Source organism: Lathyrus oleraceus, chromosome 2 (genome assembly GCF_024323335.1).
Source record: "Lathyrus oleraceus cultivar Zhongwan6 chromosome 2, CAAS_Psat_ZW6_1.0, whole genome shotgun sequence".
Classification (NCBI taxonomy): domain Eukaryota; kingdom Viridiplantae; phylum Streptophyta; class Magnoliopsida; order Fabales; family Fabaceae; genus Lathyrus; species Lathyrus oleraceus.
The window spans coordinates 446,650,794-446,667,804 of record NC_066580.1 but is presented as its reverse complement, the minus strand read 5'-3'; the positions used below and the strand labels follow the sequence as shown (position 1 = coordinate 446,667,804).

General features: G+C 33.8%; 3 protein-coding genes and 1 non-coding gene across 4 annotated transcripts; 3 read left to right on the top strand and 1 right to left on the bottom strand.

Annotated features, from left to right (window-relative positions):
• The first annotated feature begins 4,961 nt into the window (after positions 1-4,961).
• On the top strand, positions 4,962-8,059 carry LOC127120217 (gamma carbonic anhydrase 1, mitochondrial). Its single transcript, XM_051050628.1, has 5 exons — positions 4,962-5,252; positions 5,465-5,608; positions 6,950-7,075; positions 7,167-7,318; positions 7,534-8,059. The coding sequence occupies exons 1-5, from the start codon at positions 5,138-5,140 to the stop codon at positions 7,801-7,803; spliced, it is 807 nt and encodes a 268-aa protein (XP_050906585.1). The 5' UTR covers positions 4,962-5,137; the 3' UTR covers positions 7,804-8,059.
• Positions 8,060-8,774: 715 nt separating this feature from the next.
• TRNAE-UUC (transfer RNA glutamic acid (anticodon UUC)) lies at positions 8,775-8,846 on the bottom strand. The gene has a single exon. It is a non-coding gene; the product is annotated as a tRNA-Glu (tRNA).
• Positions 8,847-9,192: 346 nt separating this feature from the next.
• On the top strand, positions 9,193-10,014 carry LOC127120216 (uncharacterized). The gene has a single exon (XM_051050627.1). It carries the CDS (start codon positions 9,412-9,414, stop codon positions 9,790-9,792), a length of 381 nt encoding a protein of 126 aa, XP_050906584.1. The 5' UTR covers positions 9,193-9,411; the 3' UTR covers positions 9,793-10,014.
• A 1,822-nt stretch (positions 10,015-11,836) lies between these two features.
• On the top strand, positions 11,837-14,915 carry LOC127120214 (uncharacterized). Its single transcript, XM_051050626.1, has 4 exons — positions 11,837-12,057; positions 12,521-13,222; positions 13,482-13,916; positions 14,126-14,915. The coding sequence occupies exons 2-4, from the start codon at positions 12,523-12,525 to the stop codon at positions 14,302-14,304; spliced, it is 1,314 nt and encodes a 437-aa protein (XP_050906583.1). The 5' UTR covers positions 11,837-12,057; positions 12,521-12,522; the 3' UTR covers positions 14,305-14,915.
• Positions 14,916-17,011: the final 2,096 nt, after the last annotated feature.

The window sequence follows — 17,011 nt, the reverse complement described above, 5'->3', positions numbered from 1 at the left end:
CACTAGTTGAAGGGGAAACTGCTGAGGGATGGAGTTTTTTCCTAAAAAATCTTCAATTGCACGTTGCTCCTCAACCTAACTTATGTTTGATCTCAGACAGACATCCATCGATTGTGAGTGCCTATAAAAACATTGATAATGGCAGGCAGGATCCTCCTTCGACGCATGTGTACTACATTAGACATATCACTCAAAATTTCATGTGGGAGATCAAAGACAAAATACGGAATCTCGTGGAATCAATGAACTCTATCTCCAAAGGCATCTAAAACTTACGAATAATCGCTTAAGTGCAAGTAACCTATTTTAGGCTAGGGGCGCTGTTTGAGATAAGACGTTCCAAATGGAGTTCAGTGTTACAATATGGGCAGCTGTTCAATGATGCTTCAATGAAATTCATTAAAGAGGAAGCTGCCAAAGCTAACACACATGTTGTCACAGTGTTTGACCGTACTAAAGGTTTAAATTACTTTTAAATCACCTGCAATTTCCATTCATGTAAGTTGAATTTCTTAGTAATAATATGAGTGTTTGCTTTTTCTAAATGTTTAAATTACCTTTGTTTGCATATTTACTTCTCACAATGCATCTTTACCCGCCTTTTTGATTTTGACAAAGAGGAAGAAATATACTCTCAAGGGGAGTATGTTATATTCTCTATCTAACTCAGAGGGGAGTTTAATCACTCCAAATATATCTTTACTATTTCTCTTACCACCTCCCCTGAGATATGTGTTGTCATCATAAAAAATGGGGACAATGTGGAACCTTGTTTTACATGTGTATGTTTTTAACAAGGACATTGACTTTTGATGATGACAACTAATGATAAGTCAAGCATGAACGATTAAACGAATAAAGATGCAAACCTATATTTAGGGTTTGATATACTTGACTATCTGATGCTGGAAATTAAAGAATGCAACTAAAGGCTCATTTCAAGTCACTCAAGCATGTCTTAAAACACATCCAGAACCATGTTAGATTTAATCGATTAGACAACGACTCTAATCGATTAGATAATGACTCTAATCGATTAGATTGTCTTAAAACACATTAAATGGAAATCCCTTTTTGAGGCAGCCTCAGGCCTATAAATAGAGGCTCAATTTCTCATTCCAAACCATCCAGAACCATGTTTTGACATATTCACCTCCGAACCAACAACTTTTCCCCAAGCTAGTAAACATGAATGTTGGCTCAAAGCTATGCAATCTAAAATTCAAGCCCTCAGAGAAACCAATACTCGGACCATTGTTGACCTACCTCCAAATAAAGCTTCCATAGGTTGTAAATGGGTCTATAAAAAAAATTATCTTATTGATGGTTCTATTGACGGGTACATAGCAAGGCTTGTTGCAAAGGGATACTCATAACTTGAGGGAGTTGATTATTCTGACACCTTTTCTCCAATTTCCAAATTAGCCACTGTAAGAACTCTTCCCGCCCTTGCTTATATTAAGAATTGGCATCTAGAGCAACTATATGTCAATAATGATTTCCTTCATGGGGATTTACATGAAGAGGTTTGCATGTCTCTTCCAAAAGGGTATCATCCACCTCTTACATCCCCAACATCCATCGCAACAAAAGTTGGTAAACTGAGTAAGAGTCTTTATGGCCTTAAACAAGCTAGTAGAAAATGGTACTTTAAACTGTCAAATTCCCTTATTTCTCTTGGTTATAAACACTCTAATGCGGATTATTCTTTATTTACCAAATCTTGTGATAACAACTTCACTACTTTGTTAGTTTATATAGATGATTTAATATTAGCAGCCAATAACCTTACAGAAATTCAGCATGTTAAAGCCATTCTCCACAACAAGTTACGTATCAAATATTTGGGACGCCTTCAATACTTTTTTGGACTTGAGGTGGCTCGATCCCCATCTGGTATTTTAATTAATCAACACAATTATACCTTAGACTTGCTAAACCAAATATGCATGTTTGCTTTGAAACCCTTTTCTACTCCTTACAACCTTTCTCTCAATCTTCGTTGCTCCAAATCATCACTTTACCATGACTCTACTCAATACCGTATACTCATTGGTCAACTAATTTATTTAACTATTACTCGTCCCGACATCACTTTTGTTGTACAACAACTTAGTCATTTTGTTTCTAAACCAAGTGTAACTCACTTTCAGATTGCTATACACATTCTTCAATATTTAAAATCTTGCTTATCTAAAGGTCTTTTTTATCCATCAGCCACATATATTCTCTTTCTGGTTTTGCAAATAGTGATTGGGATACTTGCCCAACCATACGAGATCCGTTACCGGTTTTGCCATCTTTCTTGGGAAATCTCTCATCTCGTGGAAATCCAAGAACCAAACAACCATTTCTCGCTCCAACTCATAAGTATAATATAGAGCCCTCGCCAGTATCACCTGTGAAGTAAAATGACTTCAATATCTCTTCTAATACCTTAACATCACTTTTTCACGCCCAACTTCTTTGTATTGTGACAATTGTTCTGCTGTTTACTTAGCACATAATCCCGCTTTTCATGAGCTCTCCAAGGACATTGAAATCGATTTCCACATTATTAGGGAAAAACTGGAAGCCAGTCTCATCAAACTTTTTTCCCATCTCTTTGTTTGCCCAAATTGTCGATGTCCTCACAAAGCCGCTGTCCACACCAACTTTTTCTACATTTCTGTCCATGTTTGGCCTTATTACTATTCACAAAGGTCTTTTTTTGAAGGTCTGATTGACCTATTAGCTTACTTAAAAAGCCTATTTTATTTAAACATATATAAATAAGAAATTCAACTAATACTTAAATAGATTAGAGAATAAAAAAATACAATGAGATTAAATATTTATTTCCATTGTCTTATCAGAACTTACTTAATAGCATAAATTTTGTGAGATGAACCTTATAACATTATTCATATGATTTCTTTCAATTTATTTTTAGAAATACTTAAATATAACTAAGTTTTACTTTTGTATTTTAATATAAAATATAAAATACAATATAAAAATAATAAATTCATTCATATTTAATAAATAGGCAACCCTGATGAATTTATAAAGTTTTTTTTTTTGTAGATTTTTTTACTCAAATACCCCCTTTTCAATTTTTTCCCAAAATAACCCACTTTTCAGATTAATTCACAAACTACCCAACTTTGAAGAGGTGACGTCAGATGAATTCGCGTCTGCTCTCTAAGTTAAAGAGGTGGCGCCAATTGGATTGGCTTATGCACATGGTGCTGCCAATCAATTTGCGCATGTGTAAAAAAGGAAAAGAGGCGCCAATTGGTCTGGCGCCTCCGTGTATTGCGTAATTTTTTTTGTATAAATAGAGGTGTTGTGTGATTCATTTTTCCACATCTCTTTTTATTATATTGCAAACATCTTTATCAATAGAGGTCTTCGTCGCCGCTATGGAAAAATGATTTATTCGAGAGACAAGTCTCTGATGGAGACGCTCTTTTGGAACATCTGTCGTTTTGAGCAACTACATAGCGAGTTGGTTCGTTAGTTAGACGGAAACATACCTGAAGGCGAAAATATTAGAAGTATTGAGAGACTCGATGTCTTACGGGGATGGGTGCGAGTACAAAATGATAAGGATGCTAGGGAAGTGATGTTTGGACCCAATGATATTAATTTGATTGTTGTAATCAGTTAGAAATGTTGTTTTTAAATGTTGTGGTTGTCGCACAAAAAGTCAACTGTTGACCAAAAGTCAACTATTGTAAAAATGGTCAATTTTGAATGAATCAAGACCTAAGGACCAAAATGGCCAATGGTTAGGACCTATCCAACGATTCATGGACCAAACACTAATGAAAATGACATGGAATGGACTAAGTGATGAACTTGATGAATACCTAATCATGGATCAATGGACATGACCATAACTTGGATGAATAATGCCAAGCATGAAATAAAAACTCTAGCAAGACCCAAGATGTACAATGAACTAGGTCATAATCAAAGATTCATGGACCAAACAATAATGACAATGCAAATGACATGAATGACATTGGCCAAATGAAACATGTTAGGCATGGACTAGGCATGAGGATATGATTAGATGCAATGCTAGGGATGAATTGAATTAAGTGGAAGTTGTGATGCCATGAAAATGGGCGTGAACCAATGAACATAGACAAACAAAAAATGAACATGTAAGGCCATGGAGTGAACGCTAAACAGACCAAAGAAACATACACGCGGGTATTGAATGGATCTTGACCAGGCAAGTGAAACATACACAATGGATGATGTAACAACCATATGACTGCCAAACACCACAACAATCATTTCAACCTTTCCTCGACGAATCATTCATACCAATGTCTCCCTTCAATAGTCATAATCGTCCTCCAATAACTCAAACACAACCGAACTACCCTGACATGGGTTACAGACTCAGTTATGACGGTAGCGCTTCATTGCATACACAAGACTACGCAGATTTGTCTAATATATCTTAGGCAATCTCCTGCAGGTGGTGGTGATATTCCTGAGCCCTCAAATCCTCAAACACCTGGGATGAATCATCAACGTGGGTTAGGGTCATGCGTCCAGGTAGTTAAGGGATGGGTACTTGAGGTCGATTAGGTCATCTCGGTCAACGACATTAGTCTTTTATGGTATTCGTATGTAAACACATATTAGTATTAATATCAATTGGTCTGATTTCGACTTTTATCTAAAATGTACATTATTTTTCAAAAAAAATTACACAATATACATAAGTGTCAGACCAATTGGCCTCTCCTTTAAAACCTAACACACAAGCGACAATTGAATTGACTTAGTGCTGCCAATCAAATTAGCGTCACCTCTTTAATTTAGAGAGCATGCACCAATTCATGTGACGTCACCTCTTCAAAGTGAGATACTTCGAGAATTAATCTGAATTTTTTTTTTATGATCGGGTGCCTAACTTATTTAATTAAATATTAAACTTATAAAAAAACCTTAAAAAAAAACTGACCTTACTCTCACTTTTAGTTGTGTATTCCCACCTCGAATCATATCATAATAATAGATTGAAAATTGAGAAAACATAGTGAAGATCTGTGTAAGCGCTTTGAAGTGAGGCTACCACCACTACCAACAACTATCACCACCGCCGCACTATCTTACACACACCGCTACTGAAATGGGAACGTTGGGCCGAGCTTTCTACGCCGTCGGATTCTGGATCCGCGAGACCGGCCAAGCCATCGATCGTCTCGGCTCTCGCCTCCAAGGCAACTACTACTTCCAAGAACAACGTAGGTTCCACTCCTAACCCTTTTCCATTTTTATTCATTTTGATGCGAATATCCATTTCTCTATCTAGTTTCGTTTTCTCCACTTACTCAAGCGATTAATTAATTGATTTTTAGTTTTTGCATAATTAGGGTTTGAAACGCGCTTTTTTGTGGTATTACACTTATTGATTATGATTTTATTTGTTTTTATGGGGGGTTCGATTTGTGTTCAGTATCCAGGCATCGACCTTTGATGAATGTATATGATAAAGCTCCTTACGTTCATAAAGATGCATTTATTGCTCCAAGTGCTTCCATTACCGGTGATGTTCAGATTGGTCAATCTTCCTCCATTTGGTATGGATGTGTTCTCAGAGGTAAACCACTCAACTCTGTATAAAACACACTTAAGTTATTTAAGCACATTGACACTGATATTTGTTGAAGGATTTGGAATAATATTGTTAAAACAATAGATACAAATTATAGAATAATGGTTATACTAAAGCAAAAATCGGAGTCTAGAATGTCTATCTTTAGGATCCATGAGAACTGAGATAACAAGTGAGACCGAATTAGAGTTCATAGAGAACTAGGTCGACAACAAGCTACCATTTTAGATAAACAAATCATCAAATAGGTAAGGGCGGGGAACTTGTGTCAGGCATAATCAAATGGTCAAACCCATCACGAACCATTCTAAACAAAATCCAGTACATATTCTTCAATTGGTTGATGCTCAATAGCAATTGTCCATGATTATTAGTAATTCCTTCAACTCGGTTTCCTTATTTTGTGTATGTGTTACATGGTTTTTATTGAGATAATTATTAACTTTATTTTGTTTCTAGGATTTATGACCATAATGACAGATTTTAATATGCAACCCATTACCTATTGAACACAATTAAGTTTCAGAATTCACAGATTCTACCGTTTGTCTTTCATAAACGTGGTTTGGCAAAATACATGAGTAGAGAATCATATCTGAAATCTAACTTCATATATGCTGAGTTTTCCTTTTAATTTCATTGTAATGGAACAAAGTTGTGCCTCAAAAGTCGCAGGGGACTCCAAACTACCCAAATTTCACCAAGTGCGCGCTTGGTTGATCTGATATTTTGCACTCAATGTTTGAAACGAAGATGTATCTACTTTGGATTCAAGTTTGGAGTTGGATTCTCGCGTCCCAATGCTATACAAACATGATGTTTGTAAAGCTCCAAATAAGTGAAGTGAACAAATGTAAGGTGGTGATGCCGCAACACACACACAAGCTACGTGGAAATGAAACTCTTTCACTTCAGGACTGTAATTTTAAGCCTGTCTTCCCATTGCTTGAAAATGGCATTCAGTTCATTTGGATGCCTTTTCCAAACCCCGAATTGCTGATCACCCATAACCTCACTGCATTATACTCCCTTCTGCTCTCTTTGGATAAGAGTAAAACGGAGATGACCACACTTTGAATACCTATTTCCTTCATTTTAAATTACTTCAACTTCGACTATTTGTATTCAAATGGAGTGTTAACAACAACTGTTGTACATATATTACTAATATTCATGCTCTCATAATCATTTTATATGCCTGTTGTGTACTCCATATTGAATGGGGTTTAGTATGAATAATCCGCACCCCCACCCGCCTATCTTTCCGATATTTGTGTTTCTGCTGCTGTTTTTTTACTTTTAACTAAATGATATTTTTCTGTGAAGGTGATGTTAACAGCATTACTATTGGATCTTCAACTAATATACAAGACAATTCTCTTGTTCATGTTGCTAAGTCTAATTTGCCTGGAAAGGTATTACCTACTATCATTGGAGATAATGTCACTGTAGGTGAGTAAAAAGGATACGTGATCATTTTATCAATGACTTAAACATGGTTTTTGTGTGAACATTATCTAATGATTTGGCACTATGATTTTAGGTCACAGTGCTGTGTTACAAGGATGCATTGTTGAGGATGAGGCATTCATTGGGATGGGTGCAACCTTACTTGATGGTGTGTATGTTGAGAAACATGCCATGGTTGCTGCTGGAGCTCTTGTCAAGCAGCATACTAGGATCCCCTGTGGAGAGGTTTGTATGAACATGTTTTCCTTCAGAGAAGGAAAGTGTGCCCTGTTCTGCTTAAAATTAAATAGTTTTAGATATTATAACTTTCTACAATTATCAATGGAAGTTAACATAGAGCATTCATGTTTCATTCTATGCGCAATTCAATTGGACCAATATTCAAATGAATCGTTCAGAAGGTTTTCAACTTATTTACAACTATCATGTGTATTTTGCAGGTTTGGGGAGGTAATCCAGCAAGGTTCTTGAGGAAGCTTACAGAAGATGAAATGACATTCTTCTCACAATCCGCCTTAAATTATTCCAATTTGGCTCAGGCTCATGCTGCTGAAAATGCAAAACCACTGGACGAGACTGAATTTGTGAAAGTTCTTGGCAAGAAGGTTGCTCGTCCTGAAGATGGTTCAGTACTCGGCGCTGTTCAAGACACACCTCCAGAGACTAACCTCCCAAATAATGTTGTGGTAGATAAAGTTCCAAAGGCTTAATTTCATTCCTTTAGAGTACTTTTTATGTGCGATTTCTAGGATGATGGCTGCTCTTGTTTTCAATAAGTTTTGTCAGTGCTCTGGTGTTCACACTGTTAAATTGAATATCAGAACATGCTGTACGTGGTGGCGTATGGTTAATTTTTTTGGTAATACCACAATTTGGTTGTGCTTAAGGCGTCCAGGAACATATCTGCAGTTATACAGCACTGAAGTTTGGCATGTATTCTAAAATAAAGAATATCATTTTAAATGAGGAAGGATCTCTCTATTTTTCAAGTAAAAAAAATGACCACCCAGATTTTAGGTCTATAAAGGGCTACAAGGCAAAAGTCAAAACTTCAATAATGGAACTAAAGAGAGGGTCTCTACTCAATTCAGATACACCAGCTAAACCTGTTTTTTATATATCTTGTTATGTTTTTTATTTATTTATTTTACTGTTTCCTGATTTTTTACATTTCCTCATACATGTTTTAACTCCAATCTATGACTTGGTAGTTTCATTTCATGTTTATTTCTTTGTATAACCTAAATACACAAGACTGATAAGCTACCCAATAGAGGGGTTTATATATAAATTCCAATTTAAAAATATATAAATGTAAACTCATGGTTTAATATAGTGGAAATGTAAACCGACCAAATCATTATATTTATTTAGACCAAATCAAATTTAAAATTTGTTTTTGAAGACTCCTTCAATTTATCATGATGAATTTATGGAAATAAGTATTTGTAAATTTAAGATATAATTCATATATACATATTTATTTCTTAGCATTATATTAACAAAATTATAATGCATCAAGTATTCATTTATAAAGAAGTTGAGCTAAGTTAATATATTGTAAACATTTTGTCAAAGTAATTTAAGCGAATAAAAAACTGTATTGTGAGTTATTTTAATGATTATGTAATTGATTGGGCCATGGAATGTGATTTACACTAAAAAGGAAAAAATACAAAAATTCCATTGCCGGGAATCGAACCCGGGTCTCCTGGGTGAAAGCCAGATATCCTAACCGCTGGACGACAATGGATTTGTTGTTAGCATTTAGTTACAAACATAGACAATGTAAACATATTTACAAATATATACACTATGTAACAATATGTATTTTATTCCGAGAGTAAATTTAAAAACAAAAATAAACTGATAAAAACACGAATTGTTTTAGAAAATTAAATACAGTAAGGACACTTTGACTAAGCCTGGTAGAATGGGAAAAACAAAATTGTCATATATAGTATTATTCACTCATCTGTTATTTTAATTGTTTTTTTCTTGTCTTGGTCCAACATATCACAACTTTAATTTAATTGTGGGCGGAAATTTTTTTGGTATAGTAGAAAAAGTCAATAGAATTCTGCATCATTAAATGTTTTCAAACTACTTATATATATATAAAGAAAAAACATCACATAAAAAGATACAAATGAAAAAACACAAAAACTAGCAAACCAAACTTGACATTATAGAATATATAAACCACTCTATTATGGTAAGAAAGTGCTACAAGTTATATTATATATCTCATCCACGTCTCTTACCAAGTCATCACCAACCACTTTTCTCTTCCATCAACCAAACCTCAAAATCAAGCCATGTTTAGATCCAATAGTACTCGAAGAGGCCATGAAAAATATGAGAAATTAGATAAAGAGTTTGGTGAAAATAATAATGGGATTTCAAATGAAGAGTACTTGAAGAGAAGTGCAAGCGTCCCTTCAGGGCCATCAAATACTAAGGCAAAAATGGCTATGGCTTCAAACTTTGTGGATATTAATCTACAAAGAAACCCTACAAAGAAAGGTAGTGATCATAAGGAAAAGAGTAGTGTTCACCCACTTTTGAATTTCTTTGATTTTAGAAGGAAGAAGAAGAAAGCAACATCTAAGCCTGAATTTGCTAGATATGTTGAGTATATGAAGGAAGGAGGCACGTGGGATTCTGAATCAAATAAGCCTGTAATTTATTATAAATGATGTGGATTCATCAAGTTTGATTAATGTTGGTGATATTTCTTGTAAAAAATTTAGAGTTTCAATTTCATATATCTAGTTAATTTGCATAAGAGGGTGTAGTCATGTAGATCAAAGTTGATATAAATGATTTTTTTTAAATTTGAAATTGTATCATTTTTTTCAAATATTTCTCTTTAAATAATAACTCCTCCAGTGATTTAATTCTTTCTTCTATATTTTCTTTCTCTCTTCTTTTTGTTGTTATTATATTTTTATTATTTTCTATCTTCTCTTACATTTGTTTTGCTTAAAGGAGAAATAAGAATGAATAATCACCCTTATAAACATGTCTGCAATTTATTGAGAAGAGGACACAGACAGTAGGCACAATAGATAATTTTTCAAAACCTTGTCTACTAGACTGTGTTAATCTATAAATTGATTTTAAAAGTTTACAAACTTGATTTGGATAAGAAGGTATGCCTTTGGGTAAAGTCATATACACTTTCTCATTCAAATCTCCATGAAAAAAAGCGTTATGGTGGCCAGCTTTGCAATAGAGAAAAATGTGTCAAAAAATCAATACCTGCAACTTGTGTGAAGCCTTTGGCGACTAACCTTTCTTTATGTCTTTCAATGGATCCATATGTGCAGGTAGTGGAATGCAAGGGTCTTGATTTATATGTGTGGTTACAGGGGCAGAACTTGTGGATGTAGGAAAGTAAAAAATGAATGGTGTTGTTGTTTGGTCAATTTTATGGGAGTTGGTTAGAGGTAATTATAGGTTTGTGAGGAAAAGTGTAAGGGAATGTGTTTTCATATAAAACACAATATTTGGAAATGAAGGTAGATCTTGTGTTAATATAAAAAAGTAGATATCCTTTAATGCCTTGGGATAAGAAAATGTTCTTAGTAGCTCTAGGGTCCTATTTGTCTCTATGCCTTGTAAAGGTGCCAACATAGGTTAAGTAGCCAAATGTTTTGAGATGGGTGAATGAGTGTGGTTTCCTTAAAAAGAAGGTCATATGGTGTATTATTTTCAATAGTGGGACTACATAACATATTAATTAAATATGTAGCATGACAAAGAGAAAAATACCAAAAACTTTTAGGTAAATTAGCATGGAACAAGTAGTAACATTAAGTAAGTGCCTATCTTTTCTGTTAACAATGGAGTTTTGTTGAGAGGTTTCTATGCAGTTTCTCTAATGAAAAATGCATAAGGATGCATAATAAGCTGGCATAATGAATTCACTATCACTGTCACTTCTAATTGTTTTTATTTTGAGAGAAATTTGAGTTTGACAATATGCAATAAAGTTGTGAAAGTGAGTCCTAATTTCAGATTTGTTATGCATTAAAAATGTCCATGTATATCGTGTGAAGTCATTCATAATGGTGAGAAAATACTGAAAACCATTTAAAGAATGCTATCAATCAGAAAGAGCGAAATCTTGTAACCTAAGGGTATGTTTGGATTGGTGGTATGAGATCGTATGGAATGGAGTGAAGTGGTTACTAATGAGATTTCATTGTTTGGATTTGTAAATAATGGATGGAGTGAAATGGAATATGATGGAATCCATTCCATCGGATTCTTTATTTTTTATTCCATTCAATTTGGGGTGTATGTAATGGAATGAGACATTTTTAATAAAATAAATAAATAATGGAGAAATCTATATTCCATTCCGCTCCGCTCCATCATGTTCCGTTTCATTCTGTTTCGCTCCGTTATTTTCTATCAATCCAAATATAGCCTAAGTGTGATTGATTCACTCGAGTGAAGAGTGAAGAACAATAAGAATAAACAACCAAAAATATTGATTTTTGTTCATCAAGATTTGGTTTGGAAATCATCAAGATTTAGTGAAATTCTTGAATGAAAACTATCAAATTTTCAACCGTTCAGAGATATATCTCCAAAAACTCAAAATATTAAGTATGTTAACATGATACTTTAATATATTAAGAAATTCTAGATTAAAAAGAAAAAAATAGAATGTAGAGAAAAAGAAAGCGATGGAGAATAAGTTGGCCCGGTCCCCACCCAGAAAGAAGAGAAAATTCCAACGCAAAACTCAAATATGCAAGAGGCGGTCATTGCAATTTGCAATAACTCCAAATAATTTTCCGTTGAGATGTGCGTGTGAATAAAACACAAACACTTGATATGCAACATTACAACATTGAGAAACTTCCGTAAAATACGCAGCAGCTTCGTACTCCTCTGCTTCCCGCCGCTTCCTCTCTCTCATGCTCGCCCTTCACTTTTTTTGCCACCGGGTATTTTCTTCTCTCTTTCTCTTCTTTTCTCCATTTTCTCATTCTCCATATAAATACCAAATGAAAATTTGTTTTTTTAGGTTTAATCATGTATTAATGATAGCTGCAGCATTAGGGATTCGGATAGAACAAAGATTGATTTATTTGATTTTGCCTACTCACATAAGCATTTGCATTTGTGAGACCCTTTGGAAGAGCTTATGCAAACAACTAATGACATGTCTATAAGCTGTTATCAGCTTAGTTCTATAAGCTCTCAAAGATAGTTTATGAAAAAAAACTTATAGCTTATAAGAAACTAGTTCGACTTTATTTTATTTTTGTTATGAAAATGGTTTATACATAAATATTTATGTGATAAAGCGTATACTATAAGTGCTTATTAAATTGTATATATGTATAGTGCTGAATATTGTGTTTGAGTGGGAAGCTTTGTTGAATTTTTCGTGTCTTTTTTATTCAGACATGCCGACTTTTTCTGCAATAGCATTGGATAGGTTGTTAGATACTGGAGCTTCCAAGCCAATTGATAAACCTGTTCCAACTTCAATGCCTGTACCAATATCTCGGCGGACACTTGATAGGACTGCTAGTGCGCCAGCTATGAAAAAGAAGGTTCCTCGTCCTCCGTTGAAGCCAGCACTTTATACCACACCTGAAATGAAATTACTTCCGGTTGCAGATTCGCCTTCTTCATTCCCACCTTCACCATATGTTATTAACCATAAACGTCGTGGCCCAGGTCTCCTCAAGAGTTCGTCTGAGGCTTGTGTGCTTTCCAAGCAGAATAGTGAAGCAATTGATGATAAGAGCTTTGATACTATGATTGGAAGTTCAGCTGGTGATCTCCAATTCGCCTTTTCAAACCATGATCCTGTTGAAGAAGAGCACACAAATAGTGTTTGTGGTGGTAAATTTGTTAGACGCAATGGAGGTGAGCCGGTGAATGGACACCAAGAACCTGAGAATAGTAGTCTTACAAATGTTTTACACAGGGATAATGGGCCTGCATTGAATTTGGAAAGAGATACAGATACTGAAGACTTCTTTGACCTGAAAGATTCCATGAGTTTTACAAGCAACACAGATGTGGAAGAGAATGCAGTGACAGACCTACTTGTGAAATTCAGCAGTCCTGTTGGCGAGTTTTATGATGCTTGGGAAGGTAAACTGGGTTAGCTGTAGTGCCAATTTTTTTCTGTTGCAAATGCACATGGCATTTGTCGGGTTTTTTAGGTACTTTTTTCTCAATGTCATAATGCAGCTGTGTTTAAAGGGATATCTCAGTTTTTCGCGGACATATCAATCTTATGGCATATACTAATTAAATTTGGGATCAAGTTAGGGTCATTAATTCTGTAACGGTGTTTCTTAGAAATATTTGATGTCATTTATCAGCTTACTTGTTTCTTCTCTTCCTGTAGAACTATCATCGGTGTCTGCTACTCAAAATTCTGCATATGATGTTGAAGCTGAATTGCGTGAAATGAGATTGAGTCTATTGATGGAAATAGAGAAGCGGAAGCAAGCCGAAGATTCCCTAAATAACATGAAAAGTCAATGGGAGAGTATTAGGCAGGGGTTGCGTCTAGTGGGAATCATTTTGCCTGCAGGTCTTAGTACTGTAGCTGAGGCTGAGCAGCTGAATTCTGATCCTGTGGAAGACCTATGTCAACAACTTTATGTTGCTAGATTCATATCAAATACTATTGGGAGAGCAACTGTCAGGGCTGAGGTAGAAATGGAGATGGAAGCTCAACTAGAGTCTAAGAACTTTGAGATTGCTCGAATCTTGGAACGTCTCCACTGTTATGAGACCATGAATCGGGAGATGTCTCAGCGAAACCAGGAAGCAGTAGGTAAGACTTATATCACATCTTTAGTCTTCAATTGTTATGATAATGTGAGCACAAATCAGTTTTCTACTTGTAATTAGATATTCTATTTGCACAAAAAATATAACATCTTATTATAAACATTGCATTATTATGTCGTCAGCTTAAATTATGTCTTGTTTTATTCAGCTTGCTTAATTCTCAATTTTATTGATGTGTTTTCTCTCGTGTAGAGATGGCACGACGCGAGAGGCAAAGAAAGAGTAAGAGGCAGAAGTGGATTTGGGGTTCCATTACGACTGTCATTGCACTTGGTACTGCAGCAATAGCATTGTCCTATCTTCCAGTTGATAGAGGATCATCCTCAGTAGAAGATTATCTGGTTTCCGAACATGATGATACAGCTAAGTAACTCACCCCATTGTTGCTAACTGCATATCCTTGTTTTACTCATAGTTTAGGAGAGATAAATAAAAGTTATACATGCCACAGTGTGGTTCAGTAATCTCTTCGATCAGTTACAATTTTCTGGCATCCCGAGTACATGCCACACATGCTAGAGCTATATTTTATAGCATCCTATGCATTCGAGCCAGCTGTGTCACTTGTGATGTTTGGGCGTCTGATAGCATCTGGCACAGTGTATTTATAGCAGATTGTTTAAGCTGTTGAGCATTTTTACACTTAGAAAGAGAATTTTACTGTCCTCTTAATGTTTGTTTGATCTACTTAATGAAGTGAATCTGTTGAGAGGTAATGAATGTCCAATTTTTCTTTATTGTTTCTTGTGCCGTGTCTCTGCCCGTAGGTGAGCTAGCGGATTAGCAGAATACAAATTATTACTGATACCACTCGTGTAACTTGATGCACTTTAGCATTGTCAATTGTAATAATCCTACCGATTGTTGAATCTTGCTGTTTTTGTCACCGGTAGTGTTTTTATTCTCTACAACCATGAACTAATAGAAGGTTGCTTAGAAACTCATCCTTTTATGTTATATAAATGAGAAATTTGTTTTTCAATTATTTTTCATTCATGGAATACCTAGAAAAGGTGTTTGGAATGAGTTCAACTGTTAAGATATTTATGAGGGGGGTAAGGTAATGACTAGTGTGAGTGTAGAGAAATAAGGCCCAATCCATATAATGCAAGTTCAGGAAAAGGCTGAGTCTCTTCGAATTATATAGGTCGAAGTTTGAAGTTATATTGTATCACATATTATACGGTTTAAGAAATAGGAAGAATTCAAACCATTAGATTTAAGACAGTGTTGAGAGTTTTGTGATTAAATAGGTGATGTAAAATCTCATATTTCACATTTATTATGAAAGAATATATTTTTGTGTCAATTTTTTTTAATATGTTTTATAGGAAGATGTAAAAATAATTTTGGTCCGTTGTTTATAAAAAACACAAGAGAAATCAAATTAAGTATATTTTTATACACCTATATTATATTTTAACAAAAAAATGTCACTTTTTTTTTTAAAATTTAAGTGAAGGCATTAATAAATAATGACACTTTGAAAGATAAATAAGCATTAATTACTCATAGTAGTTATTTAATCTTTGAGTTGAAAGAAAAATCTTGGTTTTTTATTGAGAAATTTGATCGTTATATATAGGTTCGTACAAGAGGATAAGAACAGATTTCTTTTTTTAAAATAATTAATTTTTTCAATTTAAATTTTTAAATAATTAATATTTTAAATTATTTATTAAAATAATCATGTTTTAAAAAATTTGTATTAAAGAGGAGGCGACATTGATAAAAATGCATGCACTAAAAAATACACATGTATTACCAATGCGCATGTATTATTGATTTAAGGAGAGGTGCTAGGAAGAGTGAAGCATGCATGCAAAAAGTTAATATTGAACACGCGTCATAGGAGTGATGAATGTATGCAATATTGATTTTAGCTATTTCCACGAAGAAGGTAGTAACTATGATGGTAATATGAACAACCTTGGAGTGAGTTTCTTAAAACAACAATGAAGAATCAATTAAAATAGAAGCATCTGATTGAAAGTAAAAGTGATATTGAGAAAATATTGAAGGAATTAAGTAGAAGCAATTTGATATTGGTTGGTGCATGCTTGCGATATAAATTTTAATTTTAATTTTTTAATATTAAGTAGAAGTAATTTGATACGAAGGAATTAAGTAGAAGCATTAAAATATCCCTTATTTTAAGTAAAAGTGATATTGCATGCGCCGTTTCTCCTAACGCAGGTTCAATATTAACATTTTGTATGTATGTGCCACTTCTTCTGACGTATTCTCTTAAATCAATAGTATTTGTATAAGTTCTATTGACGCTTTGGTAGTACATGCATCAGGGACTACAACGTCTAAGTGTATTTTTTAATGTATATGCTACTATCAATGACGCCTAATGCCTAATGTTTGGTGTGAATATTTTTTTTTTAAATATTAGTTATTTTAATAAATAATTTAAAATATTAATTATTTGAAAATTTAAATTAAAAAAAAGTTCGTTATTAAAAAGAAAATCACAAGAGCGAGACATCTCCAATGGAGGATGCCTAATAGCCACCAAACTTGTGAGGCACTCCATTGAAAGAAGAAAAAAAAGAATAAAGAGCGATTAATGACACCACTTCTTCCGCGCTCTCTCATCTATTATATGGAAGCTCAAATAAAAAAATAAAAAAAGTGTAATTAAAACAAGATTATTTGTGTTGGTGTATTGATTTTTTTTTTCATTTCAAAATTATGTAAAATTATTAGTTAGATTTATTTATAACTTTTGGAAAGGTGATGAGGTAGAGGTAATATATTTTTATTAAATATTAAAATTAAAAAGTCCCTAAATATAAGATTTAATTATCTAATTAAAAAAGTTAGTCAGAGTAATAAGTTTATTAATTATTTATATAATTTAACAAATGTATTCTTAAGATATATAATTTTTTAATTGTTTGTATAAGAATATTTAGTGTATGGAAAAATATATAACTTTACAAGTGATATATAAATAAAAAAATTATTAATGTATTTTAAAATAATGAAAAAACTCGAGAATCTTATATTTAGAGATATTGATGAATAAATAATCTATACTTTGAAATATGTGTTTTTGTGAAGGGTTCA